General features: G+C 48.8%; 1 protein-coding gene across 1 annotated transcript; it reads right to left on the bottom strand.

The window, feature by feature from the left end:
- Positions 1 to 253: 253 nt before the first annotated feature.
- AHCY (adenosylhomocysteinase) lies at positions 254 to 14,447 on the bottom strand. Its single transcript, XM_055306408.1, has 10 exons — positions 14,307 to 14,447; positions 9,511 to 9,701; positions 8,076 to 8,151; positions 6,299 to 6,448; positions 4,915 to 5,027; positions 4,249 to 4,456; positions 4,070 to 4,157; positions 3,853 to 3,970; positions 2,895 to 3,089; positions 254 to 1,202 (listed from the first exon to the last, which is right to left on the bottom strand). The coding sequence occupies exons 1-10, from the start codon at positions 14,332 to 14,334 to the stop codon at positions 1,071 to 1,073; spliced, it is 1,299 nt and encodes a 432-aa protein (XP_055162383.1). The 5' UTR covers positions 14,335 to 14,447; the 3' UTR covers positions 254 to 1,070.
- Positions 14,448 to 14,704: the final 257 nt, after the last annotated feature.

Raw genomic sequence — 14,704 nt, 5'->3', positions numbered from 1 at the left:
ATATGAATAGGGATTATAATGAATATAATGGGCTAAATTCACCTATTAGATGACAGTCATAGATGAGGTTAAAAAATAGGCTGTTTACAAGAGACATACCTGAAAAGATAGAATTCTCTCACTTGACCCGTTCTTCCAACCCAAGGCTGTGCCTGCAGCCTTTATCAGCCCACACTGCAGACAACCCTTTGTTTTCATCAGCACACAACTATTACTTCTTATTCATGCCATATATTATTGGCTGTGGATTATCTATTTAATAAAAGCTCAAAATTTTTTAGGCACCAAAATTTTTATTTACCCTCCTTCCCACTCTCTTTGAACATTATAAACAATTAAACATTATAAACCAAACTAATCTTTTTGATCCAGGGTTGTGATAAGAACCATCATGTTACAAAGAGGTGGCCAGATCTATGTCTGCTTTTATGATTCTCTGGCCCTTCTCAACCTCAGGCTGTCACTTCTCTTGTCCTTTCTGGTTGTCCCTTAACAGTCTGTTCTAACCTCTGTAAAATAGAAACTGAAAGTACTAACCTCATTGTTCTGTGAAACCTCTTCAAAAGAATGCCCAGCACTAAGCCAGGCTCTCTGGGGCATTCAAACTCTCAGAAGTTCCTCCCTTCCTTTTGATATCATTCATTCTCATCTGTCATGGGCTGAGGGACCAGTGAACCAGTAACTAAGAACATGGGTAGAAAGTTCATAGGCCAAGTGAGGGCCTAGATGGTAAAGTGTATGGGCTTTGTGACCACCACTGCTGACTTCCAAACTAAGTAAGGACTGACGGAGTGAGCAGTTCCAAAACCCCTGAGCTCAGGGTTCCTTGTGGGTTTCTCCTATGTACTTCTATTATCACCAGGGCTTGAGAAGGGGCTTCTCCATTCCCTCTGCCACACCTAGAACAGTATGAAGGATGCAGCAAAGGCCAAAGACTAAGTGACCAGCACTGGGGAGTCAGTGGGGGACATTAACAAACCTATCTCAAAGTTGGTGCCATTTGCTCTTGGGGAAGAGAGGTGGGACCCCAGCAAGGCCAGCAGTTATAAGGCAAACAATAAGCCTGGTTCTCAGTAGCGGTAATGATCGGGCTTGAAGGGGCCATCACGGGACAAGCCCAGGTACTGGGCCTGCTTCTCAGTCAGCTTGGTCAGCTTCACATTCAGCTTACCCAGGTGAGCTTCAGCCACTGCTTCATCCAGCTGGAGAGAAACACAGGAAGACCCAGAATCAATGCCATGCTCTGGGACCCCTTACCTGCATCCAGCTACCAATACAGACAATTATTCTGTTGGAGTATCTGTCACGTGTTACATCTTACCTCATTCTATCCTCATAGTCAGCTTCAGTGGATGTGTTGTTTTTGGCTGCCTAGCTCCCCTTTTTCAAGAGGGAACCATGCAACATACCCACCCCCCCAAAGTAGCCCCAATGAAACCATCAACTATATTCCTTCCTCACTCTCCACCAATCCACACAACTAGCCAAAAGCTTCTCTGGAATTTAACTAAAGACAGAATATATTTTCTATGACAGGTAGAGACAGGGAGACAGGGAGACAGGGACTCTTCAATTCCTAAAAGGGAGGGAATCTTTTTTTTTTTTTTTTTAAGATTTTATTTATTTGAGAGAGAGAGAGAGAGCAAGAGAGAGCACAAGCACTGGGGAGAGGGAGAAGCTGGCTCCTTACTGAGCAGGTAGCCTGATATGGGGCTCAATCCCAGGACCCTGGTATCATGACCTGAGCCGAAGGCACACACTTAACTGACTAAGCCACCCAGGTGCTGTCAGGGAGGGAATCTTTTTTTTTAAATTTTTTTTTTAATTTTTATTTATTTATGATAGTCACAGAGAGAGAGAGAGAGAGAGAGAGGCAGAGACATAGGCAGAGGGAGAAGCAGGCTCCACGCACCAGGAGCCCGACGTGGGACTCGATCCAGGGTCTCCAGGATCGCGCCCTGGGCCAAAGGCAGGCGCTAAACCGCTGCGCTACCCAGGGATCCCCGGGAGGAAATCTTAAACAGGGAAGGTATCCGTCTCAGCTCATAAGTGGCAAGTCTATTTGATAAGTGAAATGAATGTAAAGAAGAAAATAGCCAAGACATAGAAAGATGAATCTTTAGGTCCACTGTCTGACTCTTAGAGTTCTATGTTATATAGCCAAGAGTTCCTTTTTAGATTAAAATGGTTGTGATAATTTTAAAATATATCCTTAAAAGTCTTTGTCCAAAATTCTTTTTCTTTCTTTTTTTTAAGATTTTACTTATTTATTTGACAGAGAGATAGAGAGAGCCAGAGAGCACAGCAGGGGGAATGGCAGAGGGAGAAGGAAAAGCAGGCTCCTCGCTGAGCAGGGAGCCCTATGTGGGGCTCAGTCCCAGGACCCTGGGATCATGACCTGAGCTGAAGGCAGACACTTAACTCACTGGGCCACCCAGGTCCCCTTGTCCATAGATTCTTAACACCCTTTAAGAGGGAGAGCCTATTCCTTATCTTTGAGTAACTCACTCTAATGAATAGAATAAAGCAGAAATGATGTTGTGGGACTTGGAGACTAGGTCCTAAAAGGCACTTGCAGCTTCCTCCTTTGCTCTACTCTGGATCACTCATTCTAGGGGAAGGCCAGCTGCCATCTCATCTGGACACTTAAGCACGTAGTGAGGAATTGAGACCTGCCTATGGAGACGGACCCACATAGAGAGGAATTGAGACCTGCCAACAGCCAACACCGACATGAAGTGAATCTTTCAGCCAGTCAAGCCTTCAGATGACAACAGCCACTCTCTGAGAGTCATTCCCTGCTTTTGGGCCTCCATTTCCTCCTCTGTTAGATGGAATGTTTCTGCCTATGGAGGACCCTGTGAGGACCCCTAAGAGGATAGAGATAAACCTACCTTTTTGGGCAGGAAGTGAACCCCAACAGAGTACTTGTCTGGGTGGGTCCACAATTCTATCTGTGCCAGCACTTGATTGGTGAATGAGTTGCTCATCACAAAACTGGGATGGCCCATGGCACAGCCCAGGTTGACCAGCCGGCCCTCAGCCAACAGGATGATACGGCGCCCATTTTTCAGCTGGTAGCGGTCAACCTGCAATTGAGCAGAGCAATAATGAGGGTTGGCAGGGCACTGTTCCTGCCTCATCCTACCCTCTTGTCCAGGACTTCCTCCCTCCAATAGTGTCTGTGAAGGGCCTAGACCATCTTAGAACAACCTCCAGCATTGCGCCTGGCACTCAAAATTAGTAGGAGCCAATATTTATTTAGCAGCTCTGAGCTACAAACCTCATGGGTCTGCTGTGAGAATTTAATGAGTGGACATGTGTCAAGCACTTGACACGTGGTTTGGCAGATAGATACTAAGTACTCATAAGTATTAGCTAATATTATTATTGCCATGTGCCCTGGGCTAAGAGCATACACAATTATATATATACATATAATTATCACATTTGATTCTAATAACAACCCTATGATTTATGTACTACTATTATCCTCATTTCACAGATAGAGAAACTGAAGTCTAAAGGGTTAAGTTGCTGCAATTTGAGGCTGGAGGACATTTTGAGGACAAATCCCATATTCTCAATCATCATGCTTAGTAAAAATTGAATGGAGTGGTACTCAACCTAAGCTGCACAGCAGAATCATCTTGAGAGCTTTAAAAAAAAAAAAATGGAGATGTCCTGATGTCATTCTAAGATTTTGATTTAAGAGGCCTTAAAACCAGGCCTTCCTCCCTCCCATCTCACTGCCCAGGTTGCCAGAGCCTGCTCATCTACCCTCCTTGGTGATCAGTCCACAAACATGTCCCCCGCTGTCTTCCATCTGCCCACGCTGCTGGGCCTACTCACCTGGGGCTTGATGTTCACTTTCTCTACAGCATTTTCATTCAGCCATTTGACGTCAATCTCCACGTCAAAGTGTCCGATGTTACACACAATGGCATCATCTTTCATCTGTTCAAAGTGCCTGTTGGGGAGCACCAACCCATGGAAAACTGTTAGGGACAAAGAGCGACCCAAGCCTAACCCCTTCCTTGTTCCCTGCAACCCCCAACCTAGCACCTACCGGCCAAGGATGATGTCAACACAGCCTGTGGTGGTGACAAATATATTGCCTTCCTGACAGGCCTCATCCATAGTGGTCACCTCATAGCCTGTGCAGAGATGGTGTCCACAGGTCATCCAGGGTGGCCCTGCCCCTCCTCTGGCCCCAGTAGCTGACAGACAACCCTCGCCCTATCATACCCTCCATGGCAGCCTGCAATGCATTGATGGGGTCGATCTCCGTGATGATGACGCGGGCTCCAAAACCCCGCAGGGCCTGGGCACAACCTTTGCCCACATCGCCATAGCCTGCTACCACTGCCACCTTGCCTGCAATCATCACATCCGTAGCCCGCTTGATGCCATCTATAAGAGACTCCCGGCAGCCATACAGGTTGTCAAACTTGCTCTGAAAGAAGAGGGGCAAAAGGGTGATGGGGGCAGGCAAGGCCCTGGGGCCTCAGAAACTACTCTCAGCATCTTGGCCTAATCACCTTCTGTGACTTCTCCCTACCAGCTAATGTGCTCATATGCCCCTTGCTCTGAATTAGCCCAAGACCTTCTCCCTAGCCTTTCTATGCCAGTCTAGAAGGCTTCCTAAGGATTAACTGCTAAGAGAGATTGCCTAAAACCTGCTTCATTTTAAAGCTCTTGGTGCCCAGCTCTAAAACTCACCATAGAGTTCTTTTCCTCTTTAATCTACTTATTACCCTCAGTCGCTTATTACCCCTTACCCACCCCCACCACCACCCCTCAAATGAGGGCTTCAAGTCTCTGGCCTACAGCCTTCCCAGCGGCCCTTCTTCAGAGGCCTACTCCTGAGCACTGGGAATGAACAGCTGAACATGGCACTGCCCCCAGACTCACTTTGGTGACAGAGTCGTTCACATTGATGGCAGGCACCTTCAGCTTCCCGTTGGCCATCATCTTGTATAGATTATGAACCCCTGTTGTGGTCTCCTCAGAAATGCCTCGGATGCCTGGACAAGAGAGAAGGGGATGAGCCTAAGGGGCTGCCCAAGGGGAAAAAGGCAGTGCCTCTGGCATGAGACCCCAAGAGCCTCAGAGAGCCCACACCTCAACTCATCCAAATTCCTGATCTTTGCCCCTGAAAGCTGCTCCTCTTTCTGGGTTCCATCTCTGTGACTGATACCAATCACCTGATCCTCCAGGCCAGCATGCAAGAGGAGTCACCACCATCACCAGGCCTAAGCTCTCCAGCTTAGGCTGGAGCTGGTGCTCTCTCACCAGCAATCTCAAGCTCTTCATGCCTGCTGCCACTGCCCTAGTGGCAGTGCCCAGCACGACCCATCTTCTACGCAGGAGCCAGCAGCCATTTTTAATGTGTACATATTTTCAGAGAAATCTTTTTTCAGATTTTATTTATTCATGAGAGACACACAGAGAGAGTCAGAGACATAGGTTCCCTTGAGGAGCCTGATGCAGGACTTGATCCCAGGACCGCGGGATCACAACCTGAACCAAAGACAGATGCTCAGCCACTGAGCCACACAGGTGCCCCCAGAGAAATCTTTTTAATATCATCCAATTATTTATCTTTGCTCTCAGGATCAAGCCAAAATCTCTCTAGCCTGTTTTTTTTTTTTTTTTTTTTTTTTTTTTAAATTTTTTTTTTATTTTATTTATTTTTTGATAGTCACACACAGAGAGAGAGAGAGGCAGAGACACAGGCAGCGGGAGAAGCAGGCTCCATGCACCGGGAGCCTGATGTGGGATTCGATCCCGGGTCTCCAGGATCGCGCCCTGGGCCAAAGGCAGGCGCCAAACCGCTGCGCCACCCAGGGATCCCTCTCTAGCCTGTTAAATCCTCACACATCTGCTCTTCATTAGGGCTCCAGCCACACCCTGCAATTCTCCCCAGTGAAAGAAGCTGACAAACTGGCTTCCTTTCAGTTTCCTGAATAGTCCATCTTTTCCTGCCTCAGGGCCTTTGTACTCAGTACTCCCTCTACATTCCTCCCCACCCAGATTTAACAAAGCTAATCCCAGCCCTGGCCTTATGCTTGCCCTCAAACCAGACCTTAGCCAGGCCTCCCCACCACAACCTCAGCCCCACATCATCAGAAATCTGGAGTCCAGGCCCCAACATGTCTGTGGGAAACTGCCATCCTCCCATCTTCCACAGAATCTGCTGCTCGAGGCAGTGGAATCTTGCCAGGCTGCTGCTTTCACATGGGCAAGCAGGCCCCATCTAGAACACCTTGCCCCCACACCTACCCCACTTACCTACCTGATAGGAGCTGTGGATACTTGGTGTGGATGAGATTGGTAAGGTCACCTCCGTCATCCAGAATCATGTTGAGGGGCCCGTCCTTAAAGTACAGTGTCTGCTCAATGCACCACAGGTACTCCTCATCCGTTTCACCCTTCCAGGCGTACACTGGAGGTGGAGTGGCACAGCACATCAGAGCCTGGCCCTCCCCACTGGTGCCTGCTCCAGGGAACCACCTGAGCACAGCCAATACAATCTCCTACCAAATTCCCATCCCTAGAAGATTCAGGCAGTGAAAAGAACAGAACTTGGAACCAGATCTGAGTACAAATCCTGGTTCTACATTCACCAGCTGTGTGACTTTGAGCAAATCACTTCCCCTCTGTGAGCCTCAGTTTCTTCATCTCTAATATACAGATTAAGGCCAAGTACGGCCCCCCAGATATAGGTATCTGGAAATAATTATTTCCTTCCCTACTCCCTTCTGTCTGGCCCCAAAGACTAGAACATCAACCTAATGACCAGGGCTCCCATCCATGATGCCTACTGCTGGGATGAAGGTGCTACAGGATCAGTGAGCCACACTCAGGTGGACCAGCAGCCAAAGTCCAAGATTAATTTTGCACTGAAGGACTTGAGGGCCCAACAGTCTCTGTGGTGGGTTGTCCCAGACTGTCTGACCAAAAAATTATTCTGACTGCCTCGCGCTCCATCTCGTTTTTTCCTGACAGTAACACTCTGAGGCAGGCATTACCATCATCATCATTTACAGATGCCCAGAGAGGGGCTAAGATGTGCCCTGTCACTCAGCATGGGCATTCCAGAACAGCCACCAGAATCCAGGACTCCTGACTGTCAGCCCAGACTGGGACACTGACCCGGGGGGGTGGGGGTGGGGGCTTCCATGAATCTCCTGTGAGCAAATGTAACTGACCAAGCAGGCCCAGCAGCTGCCTCCTCCCCCAAACTATAGCAGACAGTGGTCTTGTAAACAAGGCCTTTCCCAGAAAAGGGTCATGGAGTCAAATAAGGCTGAGGAGTGGGGGACCTGTCTGAGCCCTTCCAAGCTCTGGAAGGGTCCACCCCAACCCATTCCCTCCACCTATGGCTGGTTAGAAAGAATGTCCTATTGATTTTATTTTTTTTAAGATTTTATTTATTTATTCATGAGAGACACAGAGAGAGAGGAGAGACACAGACAGAGGAAAAGCGGGCTCCATTCAGGAAGCCCGACGTGGGACTCGATCCCGGGACTCCAGGATCACACCCTGGGCCAAAGGCAGGCGCCAAATCACTGAGCCACCCAGGGATCCCCAGGAATGTCCTATTTAATCACCATCAGAGCTAACCACTCTCCTCCTCAAGTCCCAGCAGACGGTGCCTGTTTCTTCAGCAGCTTGTGATAAAGTCTCAGCCCCCCAGACTATCAGACCCTAGGGCAATGGACCTCTGAGGCTCTTTTTCTGCCCATATCTCTCCCTGATTCTTTTGGAAATGACCTACATTCTTCCTTTAAGGAACTTCCTCTCCTCCACATCATATGGCTCCCAATCATAAGATACCACCCTTCCTGGTTACAGGACTTGAGATGGGCCAGTAAGTGCATTCCACAGGATTTTAGATGACAGTGGAACAAAACAAGTCTTTCCTTCAATCATTAGGCTAGAATTCTGCAACCATGACTCCTCTCCCCTGCCATGGGAAAACTTGTCACAGTAGGAGTCAGTGAAGAAAACAAGGAGAAGCAGAGTTCCATCATGTATTCCCATATCCCTCAGCAGCAAACAGGACTCACCTGGAATGCCAGCCTTGGCAATGGCAGCAGCTGCATGGTCCTGGGTAGAGAAGATGTTGCAGCTGGACCACTGCACCTGGAACAAAAAACAAGACAGGGCTACCGGTCACAGACAGCTCAGAAGCACTGGGGTCACTGGAAAGGGATAAAGCAAAGCCCTGGATCGAGGGGGAAGAGGCCCCGCAGGCTCTTCAACCATAGGCTGGGGACAACTGATGAGTAGATAAGAGCCAGAGCATTGGGATCCCTGGGTGGCGCAGCGGTTTGGCGCCTGCCTTTGGCCCAGGGCGCAATCCTAGAGACCCGGGATTGAATCCCACGTCGGGCTCCCGGTGCATGGAGCCTGCTTCTCCCTCTGTCTGTGTCTCTGCCTCACTCTCTCTTTCTCTCTCTCTCTCTCTCTCTGTGACTATCATGAATAAATAAATAAAATCTTAAAAAAAAAAAAGAGCCAGAGCATTAACAAAACCCAATTTAGGTTTTAAAACATCACCTGGTACTAAACATTATGTGGAGGTTAAAGGGCTCCACAAGGAAGCAAGCAGACAAGAAGCTGCTGTAAGAGTTCAGACAAAGAAATGCAATGGTGGCAGTGGAGGTGATGATGGGTATATTCTGCAGGTTGAGATGATAGAACTTGCTGTAGGATTAGCTGTCGGGGTGAGGGAGGAAAAGGAGTCAGGGATGACCCCAGGTTCTTGAGCTGAGAAGGCTGGAAGGCTGATGTTTCCATTTACTTACATGAGGAAGACTGCAGGAAGAGGAAGGGAACAGGAAATCATGAATTTGAACATGTTGAGGTTGAGCTGTCTATTAGATATCTACGTGGAGTTGACTGACACATCAGCTGCTGGATACATAAGTCTGGAGTTGCAGGGAGAAGTCCAGGCTAATACACATATTTGGGAGTTATACAGACAGTATTTAAAGCCATAAAATCAGACCACTGAGTGTGAATGTTGAAAAAAGACATCCAAGGACTGAGCATTGGTGGGATTGTTGGTTGGTATTGGCTGCTCTTCTCTGCCCTGTCTTGGGAAACCATCTTACTCCAAAGTTCCCAGAGAGGTTAGAAGAGCTGCCAGCCATTGGTACTTATAACCTAAGCCGAAACAATGAAAGTACACCATCCTTCTGGCACCATGATTGGTCCATAGCAGGCACATGAACCTGGGAGGGCCAGTGAGAGCCAGTCCTTGGATGATCCTGTGGAACATCAGCGTTGAGGTTTTCCCACCCAGAGCTCCTCAGTCAGAAGGGTGTGAGCTGAAGGAATTCAGGAACTATTGTCTTAGGTCGAAAATATCCATAAGAATAGTCACCACAAAGGGTGTGGACAGTGTCTGTGACAAGCTTGGAGCCCCTGCTGGGCCAAAGGGGCACCACATTGGACTTCCCTGCCCCCACCCCCCACAGGAAATACTGAAGGCCTCACCTCAGCACCCAGGGCTATGAGGGTCTCAATGAGGACAGCTGTCTCCACGGTCATGTGTAGGCAGCCAGCAATGCGGGCACCCTTCAGTGGCTTGGAGGCCGAGTACATCTCCCTCATGCGCATCAGGCCCGGCATCTCATTCTCCGCTATGTCCAGGGCCTTGCGTCCCCAGGAGGCCAGGCTGATGTCAGCTGCAGGGCCAAGATGGATGAGAGTTGCGTGAGCTGTCTCCTCCCACCAACCGCAAAGCACCACCATTCTCACTCATTCAACAAGGATTTACAGAGCCAGGGCAGTCAAAAAAGACAGACATCATCCCTGCCTAACCACAGCTTACAGCCTTGTGGGAGAGCACGTGTAATCAAAGAATCAACAGGAATGTGAAAATTACAACACAGGTAAATGCCCCTTGAAAATAGCTATCAGCTTATACTAAGTCCTACTACCCCCCCCCTTTTTTAAGATTTTATTTATTTATTCATGAGAGACACAGAGAGAGAGAGAGGGGCAGAGACACAGGCAGAGGGAGAAGCAGGCTCCATGCAGGGAGCCCGATGTGGGACTCCAGGATCACACCCTAAGCTGAAGGCAGATGCTTAAATACTAAGTCACCCAGGCGCACCCACTATTGGAAATAGATCCACTATCCTCCCACTACCCTTTCTTATCACCTAGGTTGGTCACCTACCAACCTCATTTCTTAAAGATTTTGGCTTCTGGCGCTCCATCTTCCAAGTCATGATTCTTGGTGACTCCATCACTCATAAATAATATCAAACACATTGGACTCAACACAGTTGCTGGATCTCCTTCACCACATGAATATGCTGCTTCCCCCTACTCATGTTCCTTTCCACTCAGAGTAAACTCACCTGTATAACGAACACTCTTGGCGTCTCTCTGCCTTAGAGGAAGCCAGAGTGGCTTGTCTGATTGGTGAATTTGGGAGGAATAAAGGGCATGCTCAGTTCAGCTCTCCCTTTGCAAGCAAGCAGTAGCCAGCCAGCCTGCAGGAAGCAAGTTCTTCCACAAAGAGACCTGCCTTGCTCACCTTGCCTGTACCTGGAGGAACTGCCCAATTTGGCAGTTTGTTAGCAGGATCTAACAACACTCATCTCTACCCTCTGGCTTTGATACTATCAACAATGAGTTATGTTTTGGCTTCTACCACCCCAAATGTCTCAAATTTGCCCACATTCTCAGACAGGAAAGAAGAATACTATAATGAGCTCTCTCGCCATCTCATAGTCTTCTAATAATCTCACCCTTTCTGTCTCCCAGCCCACACCAGCCCCATTCCCCAGGTCAGTGGTTGCAAGCTTCCACAGTAAGAGTCATCAGGCATACTTGTAAAACTCTCCTAGAAAAAAAGATTCAATAGGTCTAGGATGAGGGCTGGGACTCCTGGTGATTTTAATCTCTTGGGAAATTTAGAACCTGCCAATCATCCAAAGATGTGGTGGGTGAGAGGGAAAGGATTGTAGAGAATTTAATAGTAACAATAAAACTAAGTCAGTCTGCTTCCTACTGTACATCTAAACAATTTCAGAGAAGAAATGAGGGAGGAACTATTGCCACAATGCCTCACCACACATCCCATTGCTATCACCCTCCCACCCCACCCCCACCCATCCACCTCTTTGGAAATCTTGATTTCAAGCAACCAACTTTAGCCATGTCCCATTTTCTAATCCTCTCCCTCTGGAGCCCCAACTCCAGTAAGGGCAAGGATGGTGAGGTCAGAACCTCTAATGCATTAATCCTACCAATTTCCAGTCCCTCACCACACCACCTTCCTATTCGCAACTTCTTCCACAGTTTAAGATTCCACTGTTCCCTCTGAAAACCTCTTGGCAAAACTCCCACCCTAGTTAAACCCAATCCTCCACTGCACCCAAGCCAGTGAGCCCAGCAGGAGGAAAATCACAACCATATCAAGACCAGAAATCTCGGGATCCCTGGGTGGCGCAGCGGTTTGGCGCCTGCCTTTGGCCCAGGGCGCGATCCTGGAGAACCGGGATCGAATCCCACATCGGGCTCCCAGTGCATGGAGCCTGCTTCTCCCTCTGCCTATGTCTCTGCCTCTCTCTCTCTCTCTCTCTCACACACACACACAAATAAAAAATTAAAAAAAAAAAAAAGACCAGAAATCTCATGGGACACTAAGCAATCTTTGTACATTTTCTTAGTAAATTTACTCTCCTTAGGTTGGGGCGCCTGGATAGCTCATTTATGTGTCCAACTCTTGATTTCAGTCATGATCTCAGGTTGTGAGACAGAGCCCCACATTGGGCTACATGCTGAGCATGGAGCCTGCTTGACTCTCTCTCCCTCTATCCCCCACCTCACACTCTCTTGCATATGCTCTCTCAGAAAAAAAAAAAAAATGTACTCTTTTGCTGCTCTGTCCAAACCTCTAACGCCTCTCCTCACCAACTAATGACAATTCACTGAGAAGAATTCAGAACTACGCCACATTTCCTCTGTGCAATCCACTATCCTCCTCCTCTGTAGCTATAGACCAAGCATTTTTGTTACAAGAGAACAGCTCTACTAGGTGGGGCTTGATCCCATGTCCTCTCAACTTTTTTCGGAACTTCACTATTCTGAAACTGTTCTCAAGGTCTCCCAAGATTGGCCTCATCCTACATCTAAAGGTCAATTATCTATCTTCATGTTTCTCCTTTAAGTACTGCTCTCACTAGTTATATCCTCCTTCTGAAACACTTTCTTTTCTTGGCTTCTATGCCTGTCCTTCTGTGGTTTTCTTTCTACCTTCCTGGCTCCTCTTCCTACAACTGACTCTTTGGAAACCTTCAGGGTTTCCATCATCTCGCCTCTTACCAGATTAGCTCATCCAGTTACAGCTTGAAATACCTTCCCTACGGCAATTATTCCTATGTTATTTCCAGCCCAAACTTCTCCCCTGAATTTAGGACTCATAAAATCCATCTTCTCTACTCAGCATCTCTACTTGGATGCCCAACTGGATCTACTATGTGTCATGTTTGAGCCCTTGGGACTCCTCCTCCCTCCTAAACTTTTACTTCCCCTATCTTCCCTTTTTAGGAAATGAAACCATTTGACCAGCCACTTCAGCCAAAATCTTAAGATTTCTTTATTCTTTTCCCCTTTCACCAACCCTCCCCCTTCCAGCACAAATAGGCTCTCAATCATGACCAGCTGATCTCTGATATGATATGGCCCCACTGATGAGACCTTGACTTAAGCTTTCTGAGCTTCAGTTTCATAGGGACAACTGTCTACTCCAGCTACTTGATAAGCTACTATTTCCACAGAAACTTTACAAGTACTTCGTACTAGTGCCTCAGCTTCTTCCTCTGTATAATGGGATAAAGTCCAATACCAAAGATTATTTTGTAAACACATGCAAATCACCAAATATGATGCAAGCACTCCATAAATACCGATGCCTTTCTCTAGGTTTAATGGTGTCTTGAATTTACTTTAAAAACTACTGGCAGGGCAGCCCCAGTGGCTCAGTGGTTTAGCACCTGCCTTTGGCCCAGGGCATGATCCTGGAGACCCGGGATCAAGTCCCACGTCGGGCTCCCTGCACGGAGCCTGCCTCTGTGTGTGTGTGTGTGTTTCGAATGAATAAATAAAATAAAAACTACTAGCAGCCCGAAGAGGTTTGTGCTAAGAGTTCATCGAGCTTGCTCCAACTGCGTCCACTTCTACACAGTGGTGAAAATGTGTGCTTAGAGGCCTTCAAGGCCTACATTCTTATCCTGCTCCAACATCTCCCAGCTGTAAGATCTTGAGCAAACTACCTTTACTCCTGTGTCTCTGCATACTCATCATAAAATTAGAAATAGCCTCTTCCCCAAAAAACTTTAAGAATAAAGTGAATTAGTGTAGAATAAAGCTCAGAAGAGGTGCCCATCCCACTGTATACGCCCAATAAATATGAATTGTCCCGACGCCTGGGTGGCTCGGCGGTTGAGCGCCTGCCTTCGGCTCAGGGTGCGATCCTGGAGTCCCGGGATCGAGTCCCACATCGAGCTCCCAGCATGGAGCCTGCTTCTCCCTCTGCCTGTGTCTCTGCCTCTCTCTCTCCTCTCTGTGTATTCTCATGAATAAGTAAATAAAATCTTAAAAAAAAAGATTAACTGTCATTTTATCGACGTCAATCCATAGGACAGCAGGGATTTTTCTAAGTACTCCAAGTTTTCTCGGAGAGTCTCTGCACGACTGTCCCTGTTGGCCAGGAGAGTGACCCCAGAGATTGAGTAACGAGCCCCAAGTCCCTGTGAGTGGACTAGCGCCGGCCTCAGACTCGCTCTTCAGGCCTCTCCTCCTCACATGCCTTAGCGGCTCCAGCGCCCTCGCCTTCCCTACAGGAGGCCCAGACAGGATTGGGCACTTGTCTGGGTCCACTCAGCTGGCCAAGGGGCCAGTCCAGGCCCAGACCGCAGCAGCTTGACCTCCCGGCCCTGCAGGTGCTAACAGTCCCAGGCCGCGGCCAGGTGCACGCTCTCCGCCCACCCCAGCCTCCTCCGTGCGCGACACGCCGCCGGTTAGCGGCTCCGCAGCCCACGCCGCTGCACTGGGCCTCGCACGGCACGCCGGGACTTGTAGTCCACCACCGCCTAAGACGACCGGCTCGCTGCGACGTGAGAACTCCAACCCCCAAACTGCCTCGCGCGGCCAAGATCGCGCCGAGCTAAAGATTCAAGGGGACCAGGAGCGCACCGCGAGGGCCCTGCGGCCGCCTCCCAGACAAGCCCCGGCGCGAGCTGAGCCGACCTGGCTAGGTCCACTTCTGGACTCACCGACTTTGTAGGGCAGTTTGTCCGACATGCTGGCAGCGCTTCCGCACAGAGCGAGGGACACCGAAGGGAGCCGGCCTCAGGGGTAGGACCTGACACTGGAAGGGCGGCGCTGGGCAGAGATCTGCACTAGGCGCCGGCGCCTTTAAGTATCTTCCTCTGTCTTGCATATTCATGAGCCCCGTTGGAGCTGAGTGGTCCGGGGCGGGGCCCAACGCCAGGGGGCGGGAGGCAGGAGCCGGAACGGACTTTAATCCCCGCTGGGGGAAAAAAACAATTTTGTCCACACTGGTTCTGGAAGGGAGCTCTGGGAGAGGCCTGAGAGCAAACCTGAGGCCCTCTCTTTCATTCGTTCAGCCAGGAAATCCAAAGTCAAAACTGAGTGGAACTGCTATTCTAAC

This window comes from Nyctereutes procyonoides, unplaced genomic scaffold, assembly GCF_905146905.1.
Source record: "Nyctereutes procyonoides isolate TBG_1078 unplaced genomic scaffold, NYPRO_anot_genome, whole genome shotgun sequence".
NCBI lineage: Eukaryota > Metazoa > Chordata > Mammalia > Carnivora > Canidae > Nyctereutes > Nyctereutes procyonoides.
Note: the sequence above shows the minus strand (reverse complement) of the source record. Positions and strands in the feature narration are given on the sequence as shown.